The sequence below is a fragment of the Rutilus rutilus genome (genome assembly GCF_951802725.1).
Source record: "Rutilus rutilus genome assembly, chromosome: 2".
NCBI lineage: Eukaryota > Metazoa > Chordata > Actinopteri > Cypriniformes > Leuciscidae > Rutilus > Rutilus rutilus.
This window is the reverse complement of record NC_140210.1, coordinates 16,175,252-16,202,001: the sequence shown is the minus strand read 5'-3', so window position 1 is coordinate 16,202,001 and position 26,750 is coordinate 16,175,252. Positions and strand designations below refer to the sequence as shown.

The following is a 26,750-nucleotide window of genomic DNA, read 5'->3' as shown; positions in this document are numbered from 1 at the left end:
TTTGTAGTGGAGATGAGTGGTACCCGGTGGGGTCTTCTGCTGTTGTAGCCCATCCGCCTCAAGGTTGTGCGTGTTGTGGCTTCACAAATGCTTTGCTGCATACCTCGCTTGTAACGAGTGGTTATTTCAGTCAAAGTTGCTCTTCTATCAGCTTGAATCAGTCGGCCCATTCTCCTCTGACCTCTAGCATCAACAAGGCATTTTCGCCCAAAGGACTGCCGCATACTGGATGTTTTTCCCTTTTCACACCATTCTTTGTAAACCCTAGAAATGGTTGTGCGTGAAAATCCCAGTAACTGAGCAGATTGTGAAATACTCAGACCGGCCTGTCTGGCACCAACAACCATGCCACGCTCAAAATTGCTTAAATCACCTTTCTTTCCCATTCTGACATTCAGTTTGGAGTTCAGGAGATTGTCTTGACCAGGACCACACCCCTAAATGCATTGAAGCAACTGCCATGTGATTGGTTGATTAGATAATTGCATTAATGAGAAATTGAACAGGTGTTCCTAATAATCCTTTAGGTGAGTGTATATATAAAAACCTCTCAAAGACTCTTTTTGTTTACTTTACAGTTTTAGAAAAACATCATAAAAGGAGAAACAGAACGCTTGTGTACCAATGGGTGATAAATCTGCTCCATATAATAATCATGGGCCAGTTGTTCAAAAAGTTTAATCTGGATCAGAATGATCTGGATTTGGAAATCCCATGTTTTGCTATCCAGGATCAGGTAATCCATCTTACTTTTGTGCCGGTTTTTCAAAGCAAAATTGGATTGATCACCCTGATCTGGATGTAAACTTTTTCCGATTACCAAATCTGGATTACTGGTGCTCTACGGAACCCCCAAAGGGACATGGTCATGTAAAAAATATGAGATAGGGAAAAAAAATATATATATATATATATATTTCAATGCTTTTGCGTTCTCAGAAAAGTTTTGTATAGCGTTCACCAAAAAAACGTTGTGTTTGCTTGCAAAGATCTTTTGACTGGTTCATCTCTTATGATTGTGCCAATGTAGTTTAGAAACAGTGATAAAACACTTTGAATTAAATATACAGTAATGTTTTTGTTTGATTTTTACAGCTGTTTGGGGATTATTTAATGGCGCCAAAATCTCTTTTTTACTTTACAGTAGGCTACCGAAAGGCCTAATGTCTACTTCTAATGTATTATTTTAACAGTTAAGCTAATCAAAAGCAAAATAAAAATATGAGTGTGTGTATATTACATGATACAAATGTTGTATTTTTGACCAATTTTAAAGTTTTACTACATTTTCTTGCTGGAATCCACCTTGAAATCCTACAATCAGGATCAGGATAATCCTGTTTTTTTGGGATCAAAGTTATCCAAATCCTACTGACAAGTTTTGAACAACACAAACTGAAGGTTTGATCCAGATTAAAACTAGGATTGGATTCCGTGATCTAATCTGATTTCAGATTCCTTCTTTCCCTTTTGAACAACCCATTTTCAAGATCTGATCCAATCCGAGAACCAAAATCCGATCAGCTTACCTTTGAACAACTGGCCCCATTAGTTGCCACACTTTCTCTCTACTGATATGAACGGCAGGGAAAGTAGATTGCGAATTTCAGACACATTCAGTACATTTCCATATAAGAATCAGGCTTGGAGGAAATCCACATGATACGATCCAAAGTATCAAAAGCATTTAATAACATTTCCTTTTTACAAACAAGACAAGTCGATGAAATGGTAAAAAAGGAGAGTTATCAAGAGAACAGTGAAATAAAGAGGGCTTGTTATAAAGGTACAGTGAACTGAAAGGCAGAATCAATACATACTACATCATAATAAATGCACAGATAAACATTCACTAAAACCTTTTCTTGGATCTCAGTTTTTGTACAAGAGGAGATTGCACATTCCACTGCCTGGGCACTGGTTTTCTAAAGGGCGGAATAAAAAAGAAAAAAAGAAATCTTAACCAATATACCTTCATGCTTCATCTAATATTTTTAGTTCATTGTAAAACAGTATATATTGTGAAGGGTCATTTCATTATGGTTGTTGTAGCGCTGTGTTGAAAATTATTTTCAAGGAAGTACCTTGTCTATTAATGGGTAAAGCTACAGTAACATCTTCAGCTAGACAGCTTGAGATCCTTTCTATCTAAACTGGTTATGTTTCTTAAGCCTAGTAGGGAATGTTTTATGAGCAGTAGGATGACCATTTTCATCCGCATGCAGTGCCGAAGCACAACCAAAAAAAATGTATTCTGCAAAATGCATGCAGTTCTGTTTTTTAACAGTGTACCTTTAATTGAAATGTTAATGAACAATGTCTAAAACTTTGTATTACTATCACTTCTCGTGTCTATTGCCTCTTTAAGATGAAGTGCTTGTTGTATCCCTCATTAAGTAACTTTATTTTAAAAGTGTCTGTTTAATGAATAAATGTAAATTCAGCTTAGCTCTCAATGCATAATGAAATGTATAAGCTTACTGTTGCTCTGGTGACATCAGATGTAGAACACTCTCTTCTTCCTCCGCATCTTTGCTACCTGTAGCTAAGTACACATTTGACCATTTTCGCAAATTTCCAAGTACTTGTTGAATGGTTTAAAACATTTGAACACCACAGTATTGTAAATGAGATTTCTGACCATAAGACTAAATGTTAATGACCATTCGCAAAAACATACCTCTTCTAGATTCATTGCAGATGGCACTGACTTGCTCTCCAAATGTCACTTCACTGATGCTCGCTTAAAAAGAATCAGAAAAGAGCTCAATTAAATAGCGGTTTCCCTAAAGATGGACTTTTGTAATTATGGGAGACGTCCAAATGAATTAACCTTACCCTGTGGAGTACTAATGGCTCTCCCAAGCTGTTTTCCTCGTCCTGTCAGGAGAGGGAGAGAGAGAGAGAGAGAGAGAGATTAAAAAAAAAAATTCCACTGATAATACAGATGTCCTTTATAATATAATTATAATAAAATACATGATCTAAAATACCCTTGAAGTTGTGTGATTAATTATTGTACTGCAGATATAAAAAATTAAATAAAAGATATATATATATTTTTTTCAGAAATAACTGATCTGTGTTGTTCTGTATGAGCAATATTATTGTTGGGTTGCTGACAAAAGAAAATGCTGATTTTGGTTTACCTGTTGAAAACACTGTAGGGGAAGAATGGCCCCTGACTGGAGTTACCATGCCTGCAAATGTGCGGCGCCTGAGAGAACGAATAATTGTAAAAGTGATGTGAATATTCATACATAACACTTTTGCCTTATTTGTATAGATAAAGTGTGCTGCTGATGATATTATTATATTGATATTGGTGATATCTAACTAAAAAGTGACAGGTTATCTGTTGTACTTGGATGCGGCTCAGTTTTACCTCAGAGCATCAGCAGATTTTGGGGTTCGTGCGGGTCCTTTATTAGCATGAGGATGTAGAGGGGTGGCAAAACCTCCCCTCGGTGTCTGCCTCCCAACATTTGCTGCCTGGGCAGGAGAAGCCATGGCATTACCCTAAAGAAGAATGGGCAAGGGAGGGAAACAGAGGAAAGAAAGAGAGACAAGGTCAAAAACTGGCAGTAAAGGCTTAGTTGTTAAATTTCTGCTACTTTCCGATGCATGCGTATGTTTGACTAACGTTTTGTCGGGGTGACATTGTGAAGTTGGCCAATTGGTTTTCCATCAGTTGTTGTTCTTGTTGCTGTTTTTCCTTTTCAAACTGCTTCAGGTTAAACTCCACCTCTGCAGCCAACTGCTCATCAGCAGCAAACAGCTCCTTCACTTCTGAACGATAGTCCTGCATGGTCACCTGCAATAGACACATAAACAAAAGGCTTGTTGTCTTGTGATGGGTGTGAATAACTTGACATTACCTCATAAATTACATCAATGATCAATTGCCTCATCTTCTCACTTGATTTTAAAATTGTGGTTTATTTTAAATGTATGAATACATTAATATGATTTAATGTCATAAAATATTACTGAATGACACATTCGCATTTTTTGTGTGCTTTCAATCTGTCAACATTGCTACACAAGTACTAAAACTACCACAAGGATGTGTTTGATGAATCAGTGTAAACTAATGGACCCTTTTCACAGAATATATTGTGTTATATTAAGTTAGCATTCCCACAATGTCTGAGGAAGGGGCAGCAAATTTGACATCTTTCTCTTTTCTAAACACCATAATCAATCTCTCTATATTTTTTCCCTCTTTTGTAAAGTCACAGAAACCCTGTCATGGACTATAGTTTACTATTTGAGCAAATTATAACACAACATTATATTTGTTGTATTCTCTTGTTCACCACCACGGAAGTTTACCCAACTACGATGACTTCTGCTTCTGAGAACATGAAAACGTGAAAAGGATCCATTATGGCACTAAAAAAATCATTCTGACTCAACTTAAGAATGAAAAAAATTTAGATGAGATGCAATGGCCCAAGACATTTGTCTGATGTGTTTGATATGTAGACAAATAATTAAAAACTAATTTATTTTAAGAAGTAGGGAGGGGTGGCGGGCACATCCCTTATATCTAATCATGTCTGTATGCATCACCTGTAGGTACGCCATAAGGTGTTTCAGGACAGGTGAGTGTTGCTCTTCCAGCATTTTCTTCAGACTGATGATGATAGGAATAACATTCTCCACAAAATTTCTCTTTTGGACCTGCACATAAGACAGATGGCAAGTTTAACAAAGATCTGATGATAGTTTTTTGACCACCCCCAGAATTTACACTCAGGATGTTCTCTCACCTGTGACACCAACTTTTTCTGGGCCACCTGTAAGACAGCTTTAGCCATGGCCATCTCATCCTCCTGAGGTTCCTCTCCTGCTGCTGGGCCGCTCATGGCTGACAGTTTCATCTCCTTCAGGGAGAGGATGTCAAATGTATCTGCAAGCAACTCTGAACCCTGAGAGTCCAGAGGCAGCTCAGAGTCCACAAAAATGGCTGGAGAAGAGAGGCATCTGTAAGGGTCACATCTATGTAATAAACCAGTATTTCTCTGAACTTCTGTCGAGTCCCTAACCATTTGCTTTCAACCTGTAAATTGGATTTACAGCTACATAAGTCATGGATAAATATTCCTGCTACTGAAAAAAACACAAGATAGTTAAAGGGTTAAACATCGATAAACAACATTGTAACAAAATTATGATCGGGTGGGGCTGTTGCTCTATTCAGGGTTCATAAAGAGTTTGGAAAAAGCTTGTTTTAAACATTATGTTTTCAATGTTTTCAATGTCCTTGAATTTTGAAGATCCTCTTTGAAAAGAAATGCTTAGTATTTTTCCTTAGAACTTCCAGTTAGATTAATAAATATTTTTCTGTGTCAGCAGTAATCGCATACTCTCATGAGTAGGTACTCATTACTAGTAGGTAATTACTTCACGACCGCTAAAAAAATATGTTCTATATAGTATAAATGTGTACCTACCAGTGTGAGTTACATTGCTATACTGCCATTTATAAATCCTCTCCTCTGCCCTCATGGGATAGTAAAGTCTACATCGTATGTGCACTTCAGAATCTTGCCGGAAGTAGTAGGTCATCCGCATACTTTTTGCCTACTCTTTTATGAGTACTTTCTCTTTTATGAGAAGTATCGGACATACTTTTGTCACATACTGTTTTTCGCCTACTAATTAGTAGGGACGTATGCGTATTCAAATGCAGCCCGAGTCATGGGTCCCCTGTGTTCTGTTCTTTTAATATCTGGAATGGTATTGCAGCAGAAAAGGTGTTTCTGTTGCACTGTACAGATGTGAATTTGTACTTCCTTCAGCCTGAATCATTCAGATTAAATTTTTTGTTTCATATTCATTTTTGCTCTTGGTGTAAAAGGACCATTCGTCTGCGATTCATTTCACTATATCGCATAGCCTCTGGTGTAAAAAGTTATTTTTCTCCAGACAGTTTTGTCAACTCACTGTTTCAATCACTGTATTTTGTCCTGCTTGGAAGCCCATTGAATGTGCTGGAAAAGTGCTTACATTTCACTCCTAAAATCTGTACAAACCCTGCACACTGCAAACACCACAGAAAGCAATCTATCACAAACAGCTCTCACCAAGAATGTCCTGGCAGATTTTGGTGGTGATATTGAAGCGTTGCTCATCTGTAAAGTTTTTCAATAGGAACCTGTAGATCCTGAAGCGTTTGCCTTGATTCTGGTGTCCTCTCAGAGAAAACCTGCTTTTCTCACTGACAGAAAACAAACCAAAACACATTTTCAGAACTCCTAGCATGCCACATTAGTCGATTCCTCCCATAAAGGGAAAGGAAATTAAACATTGTTTCTGAACCAGTGAAAAAAATCTAACATACGATGGATAATTTCAGAATGTACCTCTCAGTTTGAGGAAATTTATTATATTTCTTATGTTTCTCATAAGAGTTGAAGTAGAAAATGCACTCAATGAAATGCTGGGAAAACATGAGGGGACTCTTCTTAAGCAGGAGGTCAACCAGGCAGTACTCACACAGACTAAACAACAAAACAAACGAAAAACAACATTATATTAAATGGCAAAAGAAACTCGACTGTAATAAGCTTTTCTTTGTGAAGCCATATTTCTTACTCTGCAATGGCAGGATTTTGGTCCACAAGAGCAATAGCAAAGCGGAAAAACAGCGCACCTTTCCATTTCACATATTCCTCCTATTGAAGAGCAAAACATCACAATACAGGACATTTAAAGAATCTGACACAGCCAGATAAAAAAGAAAATAAATGATTGGAGGGTCTTGCATGAGTACCTGCAGTAAGTTGGTGAGCATAATGAGGGTCTGTTCTCGGACGATTGGCTCTTTGTCTCTCAGACATGCTGAGATGTTTGGGATATATCGGCTCACTGTGTTGGTGTAACGCACGCAAAGGTCGCACATCACCACCACCACGTTACTGCGCACGGCCAGCTCTGTGCCCACTTCCAGCTCCCGCGCAAACACAGGGAGATACTTCAACATTAGTTCCTCGTGCTGCAAACAAAGCTTACCTATGACACAGAGAGAAAAATTCTATCACATTGAGCCAGCTGGGTAATGTGCATCTCAAAAAATAGAAACGGTTTGTAAATGTTTATCACCTAATGTGATAACAGCATGAGCTCGGACCACTGTTGGCATGGAATTGGGTTTGAACTGAGACAGAGGTTGACTAGCAGGCAGTTCATGTCCTTCAACAGGAACTGAAAGAAAACACAGAACAAAAAACAAAACATGCAGTTGATGAGACAGATGTTTTTAAAGCATTATTCCAAGACCTTGATATTGACACCAGCTGTAAATTGCATCTTAATCTGTGCTTACAGCTACAGCAGATTTCTGAAAAGCTCTTGGATGTGATTTACTGAAATTACACATGCACATGATAAGAATCCTGGGATAGATGTGCATCCATACCAAGCAAAAAAATAATAATAATAATAATTTGAATGGCCTCACCTAGCTGCTCTGATGGAGTTAGAACAGACTGAACCAGAAGGAAAATTCTCTTCCCCACTTTAGAAGGACAATGGAGAGAAGTGGCACCAAGTGTATAAAGATGTTTCACCTGAGATACACAGGATATATTGAAGGGAATATAACATTGCCATTTTAAAATGCAAAATTTAAATTAAACTAATCACTTTATTTAACGCTTTTAACAAGTTGTGGTCTCTGAGATTCGTTTTTGAGTTTAATGTACAGAGTCAAAGGTACGTTCATTTTTAACAAGGTTTATGATCATTTAAGTCTGATTGCCAAATTTCAACAGCAATAGTTTTGTGATTTCTTTCATAATGTAATGCAGGTTTCTAAAGTGGCTGTGACTGAGACTGAAGGATTGAGTGGTTTAAAAACTATGTAGATACCGCATTAACACTATAAAGCTAATGGGCCTGTTTACACCTGGTCACTTTTACTGATCAGACAACCATCTGATATGTGAAAACTGTTCCATTTACACTCAGCCACATAAATGTGTCACTGCAAAACAAATATAAATCCGAACTTCAATTCCCATACCATATGCAAATTTAACGTCAATAAGAGCTGCATATTATTTATCATCAGCTGATTTCTCATCAAAAGACATCAATAGGAGAGAGAGCGGCATCAGCTTATTTTTATTCTAAGATTATTTAGTCTCACTATTTTTAATTATTGTATGATTATTGTATGTTCAGGATGCGACACCGAATTTTCAGTTTCATGCTTGCACAAACAAGGAATATTTCTTACAAATATATAAAAGAATAAAGAAAGACACAAACATATTTAAAGTATTAAGAGAAATATGAATGAATATCAACTAAGTTTACAAAGATATTGCACTAAGCAGTGGAGTATTGCACTTATGCCTTGGGAGGCATTTAACCGTTTAAGAGGGAAATGGCCTGTGGGAAGAAGCTGTTCCTGTGTCTAGGCGTTCTATTGCCCAGTGACCCGAAACATCTAGGGCACAGGAACAGCTTCTTCCCAGAAAGCCATTTCCCTCTTAAACAGTTCAATGCGGCATTTTGAGCATCTGCTTGCTGAAGAAATGCTCAGCTGCTCATCTGAGGTGGGCCATATCTTTGGCATTGCGTGATGCAGTAGCACTGTCATATCTGGCTGCCGATAGCCTAACACACTCTCACACGAGTAAAATTTACATATGTGGCTTCAACAACCAGATGCATTTCGGTTGTCCAGTTTCGTTTGGAATGAGTTTCAAACCACCTCCTGAAACCATCAGTCTCGAAAGCGTTTCGGAGGACATTTACAGTACACCTTGTCTTTTCCGATCAGAGAAAACATATGAAATGACCAGGTGTAAACAGACACTATATTGTTGCTTTCTGATTTAAAAACCACAACAGCAAGAAAAACAAAACAGCCGTTTAACTATAAGGATCAGAGAGGGTGAAAAATTGATTGTTTTTGCTGCTTTAATAATGTTATAAGTAGGCCTCAAAGAAAAAAGTGTGATTTATCCCCCTTAATAAAGGCTCTGTCTGTACCAGAAGGTCTTCATTGATGTTCATAGCTCCTTTCTCTTGTAGAATGACACCAGACAGATAACTCTCACAAACAGAGACCAGCTCTCCACAGAAACAATCCAGGAACCTCTGAAACACACACACACACACACACACAGAAAGTATAAATAAAATACATCTAATAAGCGCTTCTTGGCAATAGTATGTATGATCTTACCAATGTGTCCTGAGTGTTGTCTGATCTTCCAAACCTGACCAGAGTATCCACACAGGAGCTGATCACCTCCAAAGGCAGACTGAAAGTCTTCAACCAGCCCATCAGATCATCTACACAGGTAAAACATGCACACATTTGTAATGTATTTGAATTAAAATTTCATTACTAACAAAGCTGTGTTTTGAATGTGCAACTTTCATTGAATTACCAGTGTTACATAAACATCCAGTAGGTAATTAGACTGACTACCCTACACTACCATTCAAAAGTTTGGGCTCAGTGAGATTTTTTCTTTTTTAAAGTAATATATTTATTTATTTTATTTTTCAGCAAGGATACATGAAACTGACAGTAAAAAGTGACAGCAAAGATATTTATAATGTTACAAAACAAATGTCTATTTCACACTGATAATACAAAATGTTTCTTGAGCACCAAATCAGTTTTTTAGAATTATTTCTACTTTAGAATGATCATGTGACACTGAAGACTGGAGTAATGGCTGCAAAAAATTCAGCTTTGCCAATAGGAATAAATGTAAAAAAATTCAAAAATGCTTACATAGAAAATAGTTATTCTAGTTTAAATTGTAATAGTATTTCTATTTCCCCCCAAAAATTCCGAATTTCTGAGCATAAGAGACTTCTTTCAAAAAACTTAAGGACAAATGAAACAATAGCGGTTCTAGGTTCATCTGAACCCAACCTGACTTAAAGGGATAGTTCACTTTGAAATTAATTTTTGATATGTTTTAGCTTACCTCAAGGGCATCCAAGATGTAGGTGTCTTTGTTTCCGCAGTAGTTTCAATTTTAATATTTTTAGGTCAAACCGTTCTTGTCTGTCAGTCATATAATGCATGTCGATGGTCACTGGCTCAAAACACAAGCACAGAGTCCAAATTAAAACAATTCCCCATCGTCCAAATGAAACAATTCCCCATCATAAGTACACATTGATGGCCTAAGACACGAAACGAGCGGTTTGTGTGAGAAAACGAACAGTATTTATATCGTTGTTATCGCTTGAAAACAGCACACGTCCAAATGATCTGACGGCGCGGGCGGGTATAGATATATACATAGATGTCGCCTTGGCTACTGCAGTTCATTGGAACGAAACCGTAGCCAAGCGACATCTAGTGCATATATCTATACCCGCCCGCGCCGTCAGATCATTTGGACGTGTGCTGTTTTCAAGCGATAACAACGATATAAATACTGTTCGTTTTCTCACACAAACCGCTCGTTTCGTGTCTTAGGCCATCAATGTGTACTTATGATGGGGAATTGTTTCATTTGGACGATGGGGAATTGTTTTAATTTGGACTCTGTGCTTGTGTTCTGAGACAGTGACCATAGACCTGCATTATATGACTGACAGACAAGAACGGTTTGACCTAAAAATATCAAAATTGAAACTACTGCGGAAACAAAGACACCTACATCTTGGATGCCCTTGAGGTAAGCTAAAACATATCAAAAATTAATTTCAAAGTGAACTATCCCTTTAAAAAGTCTTGAACTCACAAGTTATTGGTCTTACACACTCACTTAACCACAAGTCAGATTCAGGTTAAAAGGAACTGGCTCACAATACCTACTTGTTTGCTCCTTAAAGATGTAATAAACTAATGCAACCTCACCAGATCAAGTAAGATGAAACCACACCACCTGTCACCAATGGCGACTATTTTTAATTATAAACACAATTAGTCATTTTTGTGTCGCATTTACAATAATTTCAGTCTCATTTCAGTCCTGACACACAACACTTACCAACTATTCTGGCCTTGGTGTCATCATTGATATTAGAGGCAATGTCACCCATAACGCTCAAGATATGACAGGTCATTGTAACTGAAACAACTGGTGACCTGATAATTAAAAAACACATCATTAAAAAAAATATTTTAGAACAAAATCACATGCAAAGCAAGCAGACACCATTTACACTATTAAAATAAATTATTCACAAAAAAACTAAATAGTCTTTGACCTCTTTCCTTTATAACTGTCTGCACATTTACCATATGGTTTGATGACACAACAAATTCCACTTTCTCAGCTCTGTTTTCTGACCTGATAGTATTCTCCCAGGTATCCAGAATGGTGGAGTAGTTCAGTTTAGGAGAGCAACTGGCAATTTTAGCTAACAGCAGCCAGGCAGCAGCAGCCCTCTCTCCCTCTGTGTGAGACAGCAAACTGTTCACAAAGGCAGGAGTGAACTTCTGCTGTGGAGCCCACACGCTGAAAGCCTTGCTGAAATACCGGCTACAGAAGAGAAGGATGTGGAGGAGGACAGAAATAAAACAATGAAAGCAAAGAAAGGGGGAGACATGTCACACACTGGTAGTCACAGATGATTAGGACAACGTGTAACCAACCTGAGGTCTTGACACTTCTCACACATCAGTCCCAGTAAATCCCAGGCCAGCCTCTGAGAGGTGTCGCCATCCCGATATTTGCCTTGATTCTTAATATGAGTGATGATGACATGGTCCAGACACTCTAGAGCTTTCTCCTGCACAGAGCTCTCAGAGTCCATGACAGCCGGTAACACTCCCCTCAGCCAGGCCTCCTGCACCTCTCTATTTTCAGGCAGAGCCTGGACACATCATAATTGAAAGAAAGAATGTTATAGGACAACGATACACAAAATAAACTAGCACTTTTCTTGAGGTTGAAGGCCCGTTCACACCAAGGACGATAGCTAAAATAATAACGATAAAGATAAGATATAGTTTTAAAAATAATTCTAAATGTAAAAGAATAGCAGAGTCCCTTTAAGACAAGTCATTTCACTCTGCAGCCATCTTTGAAACTCATTTTTTGGGGGGGATTTCCGCTGAACTGGTTTAAAAAAAAAAACCACGCATGTCGGTCATGCAAGTACAGCTCTTATCTCTTTGAATGAGGAAACATAAAATTCTCCAAAGCTGTTTATCAAGCTTACGATTCAATTTCATATTTGAAATAAATCATGAAATGGTTTCTTATGATAAAATAGCATTAAAAAAGATTGATGTGCAGTCAAAAGCATGCTTCTCACAAAATGTACTGTTTCTAATAGCAACCGGAGCTTCTTACAGCAGCTCCAGTGACGAGATGACTATCAATCAACGACTGGCTCTTTTATTTAGAAGGTGGGAATTCTTCTGCCATATTGTGCATTGTAGTTTCTCCCATTTATTAATATGAGAGCATCGTCTTTGTATATCTCAAGTCTTTGATTAAGATAATGGTTGGAATCACTTTCACAATGATTTTTTACATTGACACGACGATAAAAACATTAACAGCCAATCAGAATCCTTAAACATTTAAAGTGGCAGTAGACAACCTGCAAGACTGTGCATTGGTGTGGACGCTAATATAGTTATAGTTATAATTATCGTTCTTGTTATTAACGGGCCTTAAGAGATATGGCAACCCCTCATTGGTCTGGCCTGGCCATCACCATTTCCATGGGTGAAAAATTTTTAAATCGTGATTTTTTTTTTATTCGTTATGTTATTATTTTGTGGGTAAAATTGTGCATTTATGAGTAAAAAAATATGATTCATATCTTATTTGTCAGAGAAAGCTACCATACCAGCTGAAGATAAGTCGTGAGAAAAAAAAGGATAAATGTCAAGTTCTTAAAAACACAAGAATTAGAATTTAAACATGACCTCAGTTGTAAACATTAAAATGGAGAGGCACAGGTAAAAGTTTGACTGTTTTGACTAGCTAATCATTTGATTGGTCATAACAGATACTAGAAGATAGTATGAATCCATCTGTTAGACGCAGCAATAATGTTGTAATGTGAGGTTGGAAGGGGGTGCTCACAGCGAGGAGGTCCATAAGGCACTGCATGGCTTTCTTCTTCACTGAGACAGCAGGATCCCTGCAGCGCTCTGACAGTATACTCAGATTCTCCGCACTGCATGAGACCACACCATGCTTCAGCAGACTCATGACGGTCTACACAAACACATGAAAGACACACGATCAGATACATCTTCTTGCTTTAAACAGTTTTGACAATGAAACTAATGGCCTTGCATACTCTACCATTAAAAAGTACGTTTTCTTTAATGCTTTCTGTTAAAGAAGTCTTACAAAGGCTGCATTTATTTGATCAAAATCAGTAATACTGTGAAATATTACAATTTACAGTAACAGTTTTCTACCATAATTGATTCCTAATTCATTCCTGTAATAGCCATACTGAATTTTCAACAGCTTATTTGGAGCTCAATAAACAGTTCTGGAAAGTTTATGGAAAAAGTGAGGCTTTTGTTGTTTAGGATCCTTTGAGTTTGATGAATAGAAAGTTCTAAAGAACAGTATTAATTGAAATAGACTTTTGTAACCACGCACATGTCTTTACTGTCACTTTAATCAACAATGCATCCTTGCTGAATAAAAGTATAAATTTCTTTTAAAAAAAGAAATATTACTAGTTGGACGATTAATCGCCCATCGTGACCCAACCCTACTGTGAGCTACACCAGTATCTGAAGGTCAAATATCTGGCAATCACAAACAGTAATTTATTGGGTAATTCAGCAAAAACTGCCTATTTTATAGACCACAGTGGAACGTGGTCACATACAGTAAAAATAAATAAGAACCGTTTTGGTGCAATAAACATTGACTTTAATAATATAAGTAGAATATATGGAAAATGTGAGATGTTACAAAGTGTACAATGTATTTCATACCTCCAGTGCACTTTTTCTAGCATTGGTTTTTGGATCACTGACATGCTTTTTAAACAGAGCCATAGTTTCCTCATCTAAAAGTAAATTAAAAAAATTAATAAAGAAATAGTGATGTAAACATTTTTATTTAAAATGACAAGGCCTATTTGAGTTACACTTACTCTGAAAAGAAGTATTCATACCGCTCCTGTTGGTCGTAGTGATGCTCTTGTGTTTTGTAAGCTCAATGGTTCTGAAGGTCAGGGCAGTTTTCTGACCTTTCAGAGTTTCTGAAAAACATAACACACACTGAACCATCATTGACTATAAAAATCCATCTACCTAATTTCATTTTAAGTACCAAAATACAATCTTACGCTCAGATTGGGCTGAATCCAGCATAGTCTGAGCACCTGCTGAAAAAAGAATGCGCTTAATCAGTATTCAAATGTATGTTACAAATAACGAATAGAATTCCCTCATATACAAACATTTTTACACTGAGATGTACAGTTATTATACTGCAGTAATATACATACTATTGGAGAACAGCTCATGCACACATTTTGTGGCATTCTGGGAACCCAGCTCCAGACACTGTGCCAGGCAGTGCAATGCGTGACCTCTGACCGTGGGAGAGACGTCATTACGATGATCGTAAATTATATTGTGGACCAGGAACCTGTGAGACAGGAACACAGCCAGCTCAGGGTCCACTGTGTCGTCCACGTCCCTCTCGCTCTGCTGCAGAAGGACCATGGTAACATCAAGCGCAAACATTCTAAATGCCACCTGTAGAGAAGGTTTTTTTCAGGAATCAGGAAAAGACCAGTGCATTGACAAATATCAAATAATCTGTGCAAATGTCAAGTTGTGCTCAAATAAGGGGCCGTTATAGTCACACTATTCACCTTGTTATTTTGGGAGTAGTTATAGAGCCACTTAACGATGGCTGCGTAGTCCTGGCACGGCATCTTAGCCATCAGTTTCCCAACAGCCTGTGCTCCACTGGATCGATATTCAGACTTCTCTGCCATCTGACACACAGAGTGAGTTACATGGAATTACATAGAAGATGATTTTTTTTTTTTAATGGCGACACCTCACAGGTTAGTTCACCCAAAACTGAAAGCTGCTGTTGTTGTTCTTAGAATTGATTTGAGAGCTGCATAATGACTTGCATGAATGATTTGATAGTGAATAATGATGTCTGTATGTGTATATAGCTTTGGAAAATTTGGAATATAAGACAAGTTGTATGAACTAATTTTATGGTTCTTTAATAGAGCTTTTTGTCTATTTTGAAGCTTAACAGCTGTGGTCACTATAATATGTCATATATGCAACTGTATGTAGATTTTTATGAAAATCTAATTTTACACTCCATGAAAATAATAACTATATAATAAATATATCAGGAACGACATGAGGGTTGAGAGTCAATAAAGACAAAACTGAAATAATTAATAAATGTTCCTTTAAAATAAAATATACCTGATGGCAGATGTGTTGCACAATGATCCGTAAAAGTGGCAATGTGGCCTCCCTCTGCTGATCAACAATATGACTAGAACACATACATCAGATAGAATCAACTCACATTATCAATGCTGAAGAAATATTAGGGGACAAAGTAAATCCAACATAATATATTTAGAGATTGTATGTCATAAAAAAAAAAAAAAACTCTTTTCCTATATGAAAGTGAATTGGAGTCACTAACCTAATGAAAAGGATGGCCTGGTCTCTGGCACCACAGACAGCCTGAGATGGAGCAAGAAGACATGGCTTGGATCTCTCCTGTGCTTTCATCATTAGAATCACATACAGTAGCTTGCGGAACACTCGGCGACGGCACTGTATAATACAACACACGATGATCAAGCAATGTAATCATGCAACCAAAATAAAGTGGTCTTCTTGAAGTAACCCCACACACCTCATCTCCTTCACCATGAATGGTTGAGCAGAGTAGCCCCAGTCCGTGATAGGACAGCTCAGGCAGACTCTCTAATTGGTCGACATTCCTGTAAACACACACACACACACACACACACACACACACACATACAAAAAACCCTCAGAAGGCTGCAAAGCTTGATATAAAGTCAGATGTATTTGTGTAAAAGACTCTTTAAGAAGAAATGCATCAGTTTTGATATTTTTAACTAAAACAAAATTAAAAAACTATTAAACTTTTTTGTGTTTTTAGCCTGGTCGTTAGAAATTGGGTGTGCAAATCTGTGGAAAATTGGGAGTGTAGAGGGGAGACAACAACCAATAAAACACAGACCGTCAACACACTCATTATTCAAACAAACATGAGCGGAGGAAAAAAACCCTAAAAACAAATAAATCTAAAATGAAGTCAATTTTAAACATTAGATGAAAAACTTAAATTTAAAAAAAAAAACTAAAAGACAATTGTAAATCTTGCCTTGGGAACAAACTGAAATTGAAATATTAAAAAATGAATAAACAAAACAAAATAAAATGAAAACTGAAAATAAAAGCTAATTCAAAATATAATAGTATATAAATAATACTAAAACAATGCTGTAATGCATTTCCTCATGTTTCTAATTTTGAATTTACCTTTCCTGAGAGAATGACAGATCTCCAATAACTGGTTCAAAGTTGGTAAGTTCAGTGAAAAGCTGAAAAATGAAAATAATGTAAGAAATCTCAGCATTCTGTTAGTATAACTGTACAAAATGCACATGCTGGTTTCAATATCAACATGTGAAAGTGTTCTAACTATTCTCAGATCTATCCATTAACGCTGCTTTTCTGCTGAGACAAATATGCTCTGAGAACGTTATCTACACTTCAAAGGGGTCAACCTTCTTTTTAATGGAGTAGAAGAAACAAAAAAAGACCAATCCCTAACTACCACAAGAAGCACACAAATCCTGGGTGAGCCTGGCACACATCTCGCATCATTTACAGACCTGAACACAACTGTCAGCACTCTGAGGTTTGTCTCGAAGCGAAATTCTCTCTAGGAGTCTCAGAAGTGTGCGAACCAGTGATACAATGCTCTCCCTTAGTTTCAGCAAATCCTGTGCAGAAAAGTACACCCCCTCTTCTTCATCATCTTCATCATCATCAATCTCCATCTTCTGGGAAACAAAACACAAAAATATGCAATACATGACATCACTGTCAACACTATCATTGACAGATAGATTGAATCTAAGTCTTTGGGGAACGTGTCAGATTAGGAAAATACACTTTTAAAGATGATGAGTGTAAATGTCACATATGCAAACAAACAATAAAAAAAATACTATACCTCTTCTGACGCTTTCTTTGGGGGTTTGAATCGTTTTCCAGGTTTGGGGTCACCTTGGGAGCATTTCAGAGAATCTTTCTTGCGTTTCTTGCCAGAGTCTTGAGGCCAGCATTTTAGGGGCATGTTCAGACAGGTATCAAAAAGGATCTGATGGTACACTTTATTCGCAACACTACCTGAAGATGGACACACACACACAAAAAAAAGGAAACTAATGAGACATTCTGACAGTGCTATGTTAAAATAGAAGGATCTGACATCACATTTGCTTTTATGTAGGGATTTTGGTTGAGGATGACAGGTCCTTGACATCACTAACAAACTTGAAATCAGTTTTTTTTTTTTTGCTCTAGGCTATATTAATAATCTGTTGCAATCTGACCTGGTATTTTCAGCAGCAACAAGTATAGAGACGCTGCCTGTAGACCACACAGTCTCTGTTCAAGACTGGGATTTTTGGCTTTAGCACTAAGGATGAAGTAGGACAGGACAGCCACCAAAGTTTTTGCAGAGACACCATTCTCACCAAACACCACCCAGACACTCTACAGGAAAAAAAATACATGATCAAGAAATCATAAGTAGATAACATTGCAGTGAATAACAAAACTGATCTACTATGTTTGTGTAAGCCCTTGGTGAAACAGAAAGACATCACAGAATCATCAAGTTATACCTGTGTATTGTCATCATCCTTATTGGAGAAGGTCAGAAGCTGCATGTAGACTGTTTTGAAAACATCAGGGTCTTCCTTTATCTCCTCCTCAATAACAGGGTCAAGAGGGTCTGTGTCGGTGAACTCGAAATCCCACACTGCATCCACCCAGTCTGAAACATTTCAACAAGTCAATACCATATGTACATTGTGGCTAATGATGCACAAACATTATGCAGGCAGTTCATTAAGTTTTAAAATAGACAAGGAGCATGCGATTTACACTATGACTAGGCTATATAATATTACTATGGCTATACATATAATATAATATAATATTACTATAACTATGAACGGATAAAGACAGTGAGTTTGGATATAGCAGAACAAAATGTTTCGCTAAAAAAACACCTAAAATCTCGCATATTACAAAGTACAAACTATGACCCGAAACCAAAACAACCCCCCGGGATGACAGTGTCAGTTGCAGCTCAACATATTTTGAGGTTTAATAGAACAATACACACGACGAGTCTCAAAAATAATTTAGCAATTGTTCCCAATAACGTTACATGCTCGTGACAAAAAAGACACTATACCTGAAGGCACGCTGTTTAATTTTAATAACTGCAGAGCACGTATCAACTCCATCTTCCGTTCAAAACAACGCGCCAACAACAGCCGCTGACTGGGACGTTGCGTCACATATCCCGACATGCACGGCGGCATTCACGGACGACCTCATGAATATTAATTAGAAAATGACTTTTTTGTTTTGTTTTAACTAAACCTAACCGTAATACCAGTATAGTAACGTGCATATATGGTACTAATCTCCAAAAATAATAATAAAACAATTAGACAACAAGAGAAAATAACTTCTAATAACGATGAGGGGTGTCAACTAATTAATATTCATGATCTTAAACAAGTTCCGTTTCGCGCTCGGTGCATCTAGCGCATGCGCAATGCTTCCTTCTGTGACGCGCAATTACGCGCGTTCCTCAAAAGGCCGCTGTGATGCTCAGATAGAGGAAGTGCTTCAGACTGTCAATATGTAAAAACAAAATACAAAGGACTATAAAGCAAGAATACAAGTAAGCAACCAAACTTGGTGTATGTGTATGTGCACTTATTTCTTAATGAACATTACTTATTTCTTAATGTATAATGTAGCACTCATATATATTTTTTTATTAACATGTAACTTACTGTATGCAGTCCCTGTTCGATGTTCCTTATTTTTTTGTTCGGTTTTATCCCGCCTGGCTGTCTATCTATCTATCTATTTATTGTTTACAGTGCATTAGTAACACATTGTGTGTCTGGCATAAAGCATTTACATAAACAAAACCAGTAACGTTTTATTTATTTGTTTCTCTGTCTATTTAGGATTTAAAAATGGCCAACATTCTTGATAGTTAATAATTTCACCATTCATATACCAGCCCAGTAATATCCCAGTATTACATCTGCTGTACCAGAAGCCTTCACTGTACATTTGCTGTTGGACTTTTACCTGCTCACAGGTGACTTCAGTTTTCCTGACCTCATTACTGTCCTCTGATGATGACATCACAGAGCATGAGTGAGATTTAATCATACTCCAGTGTTTTGAGGCAAGGATGATGGGAGGAAAGTGGCAGGACAGGCTGAAGTCTTTGGAGCAGAGAGCCTCGTCCTTTCAGTCTTCTCCTCTGTGCAGTCCATACAAGCCACGTCTGTCCCGGCCATGGCAGCCCTCCTCTGTCTGGAGACTGTTCCCACGGCAGAACGCAGCCATCGGCTTCATTCAGCACATAAAACAGGTCTAGACATTAGCTGTTAGATATCTGTTCAAGTAAAGTATATCATCAGCTGTTTTTAAAATGTTTTTCTGTCTTTGTCAGGACGTGCACATATTTTCACTTGAGAAGGAAGGCAGTGATGCTGGACAGAGGATTTTCCTAGTGACCAGCTACAGTGAACTTTGGCATTATTACAGGTAACTGTGACATATATAATGATAAATCAGTGTTAGGGATGTTACTCATGGAAAGGAATCTGCTACAGAATAGTTACTTTGCACATTATTAGTTTATTTTCACTTAATTTTTAATACAATGTACATGCACTTAGAGGCATTGTTGTAGGTGAATGAGAGATCTGTGTCTCTTCAGCACTCACAGACAGTCTCTGATGCACTGCTATGAGGTCATTCTGGAAGGAGCCGTCTGCAAACTCTACTTTGACTTAGAGTTTCACAAAGGCACCAACACGCACCTGGACGGCAAGATTATGGTGGCAAAACTAATTCAGGTAAATATGCTACCATTCAAAAGTTTGGGGGTCAGTAAGATTTTTTTTTTAAAGAAAGTAATAGCCTACTTTATTCAGCAAATATGCATTAAATTGATTAAACAAATGTTTGTTAATGTTAATTCCAACATTTGCTAGTGCATTTTTTTTAACATTAGTTAAAGGTATAGCGGAGGATTTTCTTTTTCCGGGTGGATCATCAAGACTATTGGTCCTCCTAAGTGTCAATCATTCTAGTGATATGTTTACGTAAGGCCGTCGTATGTGCTCGTGCACACGATTCACACGATGGCGTGCGCTCAAAACACAGGTTGGGCTTCCCACTGATGCCTCAGTCATGAAGTTTCTACTTGACAGGTTAAGTTTGGCTTGCTATTTGGAGAAATCCATTTAAAATCACTGCTAGTAAAAGTTAATGTAAGCTATGATTAGCTCCTGCATGCTCTCTCGTGCACACGTTTAATAGGCGTTCCCTCTCGGGAGCAGGTAGAGTGTTGCGCATGTGCATTTTTTCAAAAAGTGGAGAGGGCGGTTCTTTTCTAAAATTCGGGAAAATCCTCCGCTATACCTTTAATGCACTGTGAACTTGAACAAAAATGTTCTTTTTTTTTTTTTTTTCATTAACATTGCCAAAGATGATTAAATGTAAAAATATATATATTTCTCACTGTTAGTTCATATTATTTAATACATTTACTAATGTTAGAAATATTGTTACGAAAGATTTCTATTTAAAAATGCTATGATAAACATTATTTATCTATTTATTTAATTATCAAAAAAATAGGGGAAAAAATATAATGTTTCCTCAAAAACATTTAGCAGTACAACTGTTTTAACATGAATAATAATAAGAAATGTTTTTTGAGTACCAAATGAGCATATTAGAATGATTTCTGGAAGGATCATGTGACACTGAAGACTGCAATAATGATGTTGAATATTCAGCTTTGCCGCCACAGGAATCAATTCAATTTAGAATTTTTTTTTTTTTTTGTACTTGTAATAATATTTCACAATGTTATTGTTTTTAATGTATTTTTGATCAAATAAATGCTGCCTTGGTGAGTTCAAAAGGCTTTTTTCAAACACACACACACACACACACACACACACACACACAAATCTTTCTGGCGCCCCTAAACTTTTGAAAAGTGGTGTGGTGATTTTTCTGTTCTAGTTTTAAAATGGTTTTCATAACTAGACATGTAATTTCCTCAATATACAATAACAGTATGTGTGTGAGAAGCTAGAGGAGATTTATAGTCTACGCTGCTCTGCAAAAGACGTCCTTAATCTTGACTCCAGCACCTCTGAGAAGTTTAGTCGCCATCTTATCTTCATGCTTCCCAGTGCTGCCTTCAAAGACAACTGCCATGTAGGTGAGTCATTGTCATGTCATCATCATGTGCTTTGAGTGACTCTGTTGAGTGGCACTATTGATGGTTGATAAATACATACATATATATATATATATATATATATATATATATTTGTCACAATCTGTGATTGTGATTTTTGTGTGTGTGTTTGCAGGGCGATTTATTCATGATATCCTACATTCTGCTATAAACAGCCTTCAAAAAAGGTGAGAGATGACAAACATTGGAAGGGCTGTAATTAAAGTCATTATTTTGAACTGATTTCTTTATTGCCCCTCTTGGTTTCTGTAAAAACCCTCCACCAGTTTCTTACAGCCTCATTTTTTAAAAATGTTTTTGCAGTGTTAATACATCCTTTCTGTTATAATATTGGTTTGATTTGGTTTAAAGCAATCCAGAGGCACCAAGAGAGAACAGAGATGATGTGGATGGTTCTCAGACCAAGAGAAGAAAGTTTGAAGAGAAGGATCTTGGCTTTCTAGTAGTCAAGAGCAAAAATGGGCAGGAACAACTTTTTGTTGATCTGGGTAAGAATTTAAAGTTGGTTCTTTAGTCTACAGTCTTGAAAACATTGTTTCGATGGCACACTGGACTTTAGAGGACTGCTGTACACAAACTTCTTTGCTGTTGATTAAATAAATTAAACACATTAAATGGTCTCTTGTGAAAAACAGAATACGTATTATGGAAATAATAGACTTTAAAAGGATACACTTAAGTGCAAACTACATGTAATGTTATCAGACACTTAACTGCATATTATTTACAATTAAATGTAGATGTAGCATACACCCTAGTCAGGGTAGCGCCATATTATTATTATTATTATTATTTTTTATCAAAATGATGTGTCCATGGTAGCCAAAGTAATCAACAAATTGAGGGCTGAATTTAAAATCACACCAAAAATCAAAGTAAAAATTTAAATTACAGGCTGATCCAACTTGAGCACGTGAAGGTTTGTGCGACCCTCCGAGACCATCACTGACCCACTATCAAACCAGTCTTGCTGGATGGTTTTGCAGTCAGCATAACATTCCCCATGGCTTCTCCAGACTCTTTCATGTCTGTCAGTCTCGATCTATGAAGAGAATGGGGCGCCAATAGCAGACCTGCCAATTCTGGTGTTCCCTGGCAAATGCGTTCGAGCTGCACGTTGCTGGGCTGCGAGCACAGGTCTCACTAGAGGACGTCTGGCCCTCATGCCACTCTCATGGAGACTGTTTCTGACAGTTTGTTCAGAAACTTGCACACCAGTAGACTGCTGGAGGTCATTTTGTAGGGCTCTGGCAGTGCTCCTTCTGTTCCTCCTCACACAAAGGAGCAAATACCGATTCTGCTGCTTGGTTGTTGCCCTTCTACGGCCCTTTCCAGCTAGTATAGTTTTTAAGAAAATATATTTTTAAGATTTGAAGTACACTACAAGTGTATATTCAATTAAATTAAGCACACTTCTTTTTTACGCGAGTTTATTAAGGTAAAGGACAAGAAAGTTATGCCTGATGTTAATACCATGCTCTCTTTTGAAGGTGTCTACACCAAGAACCGGAACTTTCGCCTCTACAAGTCCTCCAAACTGGGAAAGAATGCAGCCTTCAGTGTGGCAGAAGACAACAAGTTTGTCCCAAAGCCCTCCAACCACACCACTAAAGAAGAACGCATATTTCTAGATTCTTTAATCACCAACATCAGGTTATTGTATGCAAAAATCGTGTAAATATGTTGTCCACACTGTGGTGGAGCAAGCTTTTCGTGATTTTATTTTTGTACCTCTCTCGCTTTCACACACACTAACGCACATTTCTGTTTTGTACCAGTTTCACAGGACAGAGGATTTTGACGTATGATATACCACAGAAGAAAACAGCAGGGTCTCTGTGTTCAACCCTGCAGAGAGAGTCACACAGCTCTGGTGAGAAATACAAATAAAGTTAACATCACCAAGAGCTACCCTCAACCTTCCCTCGCACTTTGTAACAAATCTTTCCCTCGTGGGTCAAAATGACCCGAAGCCCTTAAAATAAAGCTTATTTTATTGTGGTAATATTTTTTCTATTTCTTAATGCAATTTTTGGGAGATTTTTTGTTATTTAATTTACCTTTAAATGATTAGATTTGATCAATAAATAATAAATAAGTAATAATATAAATAAGTAAAGTAATTCATAAGTAAAAGTATAAAATAATTTTTGGTTACACTTTTTTTTAAGGTGTCATTGTTACAGTGTAATTATATATTTAAGTACTGAGTAATATTAAGCAACTACATGTACTTGCTATAGGGTTAGGGTAGGATCAGGGTTTGTTTGAGGGTTAGTTTCATGTAATTACGCATCATTTACTGTTATTACTATGGTACGTACATATGTTACATGTAACAAGGACACTGTAAAATAAAGTGTTACCTAATTTTTTGGTAAAGTTTAAGCATTTTTAGTTAGAATTTTGAGCAAGTTTTAGTTTTTTCTATGTGTATTGAAGTATTCCTCGCATTCCATTCATTTCTAAGGGTCACATTGACCCTCGAGGGAAGGATTTGTTACTTTTTTAAATTTCAACCACAAAACTCCTCGAATCCAGTAAAAAAAAGAAAAGAAAAAAGAGTGTATTCGTGGTTCAAGTGTGACAAAAGTCCTAGGTTCTTGGACCACTCTGATGGACACAATTATTTATTTAAAAAAAAAAAAAAGACTATCGGGTCAAAATGAATGGAGGAAGGATGGGTAAGTGAATTTATTCAGAATTAACCATCTCAGGTCAGTGCTGTAATGTGGTTTGCTTAAACTTTGCATTAAACACAGTATATAATGTTATGGCAAGCCGTTTTAGCTTAAATTGTACCCAGCGTTACTCGTCGTAATTGCATTTTTACTAGTAAGAATTCAATTAGAGAGCTCTACAATTCAATTCTTACTAGTAACAATTACAATTAGAGAGCTCTCTAATCCAGTTATTACTAGTAAGAATTACACTTACAGAGCTCTCTAATTCCATTCTTACCAGTTACAATTCCAATTAGAGAGGTCTACAAATGAATTATTACTAGTCATATGTCTCCATTGACTTCCATTCATTTTTAATTACAGAGCTCTACAATTGAATTGTTACTAGTAAGAATTACAATTAGAGAGCTCTCTAATTCAATTATTACTAGTAACAATAACAATTAGAGAGCTCCCTAATTGGAATTGTTACTAGTAATAATTGGATTAGAGAGCTCTCTAATTGGTATTCTTACTAGTAAGAATTGAATTAAAGAGCTCTGCAATTGTTACTAGTAAGAATACAATAATTGTATTCTTACTAGTAACAATTCAATTGTAGAGCTCTGTAATTAAAAATGAATGGAAGTCAATGGAGACAATGGAGATGATGACTAGTAAAAATTAATTTGTAGAGCTCTCTAATTGGAATTGTTACCAGTAAGAAAGGAATTAGAGAGCTCTGTAAGTGTAATTTTTACTAGTAATAATTGGATTAGAGAGCTCTCTAATTGTAATTGCTACTAGTAAGAATTGATTTGTAGAGCTCTCTAATTGAATTCTTACTAGTAAAAATGACGCTGGGTACAATTTAAGCTAAAACGGCTTGCCATATAATGTGCATTTATATATATGAAATTGAACATTCACTAGCCTGGTGGCTGTTGGGTGAAACAAATGTAATGTCGTGTTTTACTTTTCACACCATAGACAGTTCATTACAGTTAGAGATTTCTCACTCCGCCCTCTCTGTATAGATCTGTTAGGTGAACAGAAGCCGTCTCCTTTTAAAGAGGTGGATGAATTTGTGCTGACACTCGTGTGCAAGGATGGCATTCAAGGAAGTAAGCAGGAGAAAAAAGATCTGTATACTATTTCTTTCAAATGAAAATTGTCATTATCTACTCACACTCAGGTTGCTGAAGGCATGTTTTTCACAAAAGGAATTACTTCAGCTGAATGCTTTGTTAACTGACTGTCACATTTAACCCAAACAGGTATCCGGCGATGGAACTACTTTGCATCTGAACAGCTGCTGGTTTATGACATTGAGAAATTCCGCTGGTGCCACAATGTGAAGCGCTTCCACAAGAGCAACAACATCATGTGAGTCTCTGTCACTGTGACTTGCATTGCTTTACATTCTCTGTTTGATGGTTTGCAACAAATTACGAATGCTCTTTATTCTTCTTTTTGATAGGATTGTGGTGGATCTCAAAGAAGAAGTGTGGTATCAGAGATGCCATGACCCTGACTGCAGGAGACAGAACTTCAGATCCTCCAGTACGCTCCATAGAGGAATAAATAGATGATATTACACTCCCAGATAGGCAAAATTTCTGTGTTGTTGTTGTTAACTAAAACTATTAAAAGTAATTTTAGGTCACTTACAAAAAAAAACTGAAATAAAATCAGATACAAATATTTGATGAAAACCTTGAAATTAATATTAAAAATGTTTTGTTGGCAACTAACTGTTATAGGTTTAAGCTGAAGTAACTTTGCAAATTAAAACCAATTAAGACATTTTTTTCAAAAAACGAATAAAATTTTAATAAAAGTTAATTAAAAATGTTAAGAAACTTTATAATACTATATAAATAATACTAAAATAAGAATGTTAAGATATGGCTAGATATGGAAAGTTTGTGGGGAATGATATTGCATTTAAAAGGGTTTGTTTTTAATATGTTCAGGCTTCCCACTGCCTCAGGAGGTCTGCATGAGCCACCTACTGATGAAGGTTTGTCAGGATTCATTCATTTCACAGTCATTCGCATAACCGTACATTTGGCTGAGTACATGTTTGTGTGTTGACTTGTACACCTTTCTTTATCTTAAGGATGAAGAGGATCAGGAATATTTGACGGATGAACTGGGGAACATTGAGCTTGCCAAGAGCTCTGTACCCATGAATGCTTCAGCAGACTCCTCCTCGGCTGCCCAGCCTGCGAACACTGAGGATTGGGGAGAGTGGCCTGATGACCCTGCTTATCTAGAAGCTTTGCAGGAAGTAGAAAGCACCACTGAAGAGGTACCTGATGAGCTTCTGCTCCAGGCAGTGACTGAGTGTGAATGACACCATTATTAACTTACTATAGTGCAATACATGAATTTCTTTCTTTCTATACATTCATTTGTAAAATATGTGCTTAAACTCTGTTTCCGTACTACGAAATGTTCAATACAAAGTTAAAGACAAATGTTCATTCATTTCCATTATTATTTTAGATGACTTGGCTTG

The 26,750-nt window shown here is 36.9% G+C and overlaps 2 protein-coding genes across 6 annotated transcripts; one reads left to right on the top strand and one right to left on the bottom strand.

Moving 5' to 3' along the window:
* Nucleotides 1–1,670: 1,670 nt before the first annotated feature.
* On the bottom strand, nt 1,671–18,555 carry ncapd3 (non-SMC condensin II complex, subunit D3). 3 transcript variants are annotated; one of them, XM_084403291.1, is made up of 35 exons: nt 18,444–18,555; nt 17,866–18,017; nt 17,572–17,734; nt 17,190–17,365; nt 16,846–17,016; nt 16,490–16,551; nt 15,834–15,921; nt 15,618–15,751; nt 15,389–15,461; nt 14,806–14,931; nt 14,434–14,686; nt 14,272–14,310; nt 14,077–14,184; nt 13,916–13,989; nt 13,038–13,172; nt 11,591–11,811; nt 11,286–11,477; nt 10,983–11,080; nt 9,206–9,315; nt 9,010–9,117; nt 7,469–7,577; nt 7,111–7,212; nt 6,782–7,020; nt 6,604–6,683; nt 6,372–6,509; nt 6,093–6,226; nt 4,776–4,972; nt 4,576–4,686; nt 3,644–3,814; nt 3,386–3,519; nt 3,150–3,217; nt 2,839–2,880; nt 2,681–2,743; nt 2,482–2,545; nt 1,671–1,925 (listed from the first exon to the last, which is right to left on the bottom strand). In XM_084403291.1, exons 1-35 carry the CDS (start codon nt 18,493–18,495, stop codon nt 1,853–1,855), a joined length of 4,260 nt encoding a protein of 1,419 aa, XP_084259417.1. In that variant the 5' UTR covers nt 18,496–18,555; the 3' UTR covers nt 1,671–1,852. The 3 variants fall into 3 exon arrangements, with proteins under 3 accessions (XP_084259417.1, XP_084259419.1, XP_084259418.1); XM_084403293.1 differs by having other exon boundaries at nt 14,272–14,307; nt 18,444–18,543; XM_084403292.1 differs by having other exon boundaries at nt 16,846–17,013; nt 18,444–18,543.
* Nucleotides 18,556–18,859: 304 nt separating this feature from the next.
* Nucleotides 18,860–26,721, top strand: primpol (primase and polymerase (DNA-directed)). 3 transcript variants are annotated; one of them, XM_084395447.1, is made up of 15 exons: nt 18,860–18,941; nt 19,237–19,373; nt 19,455–19,652; nt 19,734–19,828; nt 20,004–20,142; nt 21,377–21,524; nt 21,679–21,730; nt 21,915–22,051; nt 23,054–23,216; nt 23,342–23,436; nt 25,264–25,350; nt 25,504–25,612; nt 25,707–25,789; nt 26,203–26,249; nt 26,349–26,721. In XM_084395447.1, exons 3-15 carry the CDS (start codon nt 19,470–19,472, stop codon nt 26,583–26,585), a joined length of 1,575 nt encoding a protein of 524 aa, XP_084251573.1. In that variant the 5' UTR covers nt 18,860–18,941; nt 19,237–19,373; nt 19,455–19,469; the 3' UTR covers nt 26,586–26,721. The 3 variants fall into 3 exon arrangements, with proteins under 3 accessions (XP_084251573.1, XP_084251572.1, XP_084251571.1); XM_084395446.1 differs by lacking the exon at nt 19,237–19,373 and having other exon boundaries at nt 19,374–19,652; XM_084395445.1 differs by having other exon boundaries at nt 19,237–19,652.
* Nucleotides 26,722–26,750: the final 29 nt, after the last annotated feature.

Excerpts from the sequence above, each read along its gene's own strand:
- ncapd3 (XM_084403291.1), bottom strand. The coding sequence starts at position 18,495 with ATGGAGTTGATACGTGCTCTGCAGTTATTAAAATTAAACAGCGTGCCT. Across the intron at positions 17,017-17,189 it reads CAAAGAAAGCGTCAGAAGAG|AAGATGGAGATTGATGATGA; the intron begins GTATAGTATTTT and ends TTTGTTTCCCAG. Across the intron at positions 3,218-3,385 it reads AAATCTGCTGATGCTCTGAG|GCGCCGCACATTTGCAGGCA; the intron begins GTAAAACTGAGC and ends TCGTTCTCTCAG.
- primpol (XM_084395446.1), top strand. The coding sequence starts at position 19,470 with ATGATGGGAGGAAAGTGGCAGGACAGGCTGAAGTCTTTGGAGCAGAGA. Across the intron at positions 19,653-19,733 it reads TCATTCAGCACATAAAACAG|GACGTGCACATATTTTCACT; the intron begins GTCTAGACATTA and ends TGTCTTTGTCAG. Across the intron at positions 21,731-21,914 it reads ATAAACAGCCTTCAAAAAAG|CAATCCAGAGGCACCAAGAG; the intron begins GTGAGAGATGAC and ends TTTGGTTTAAAG.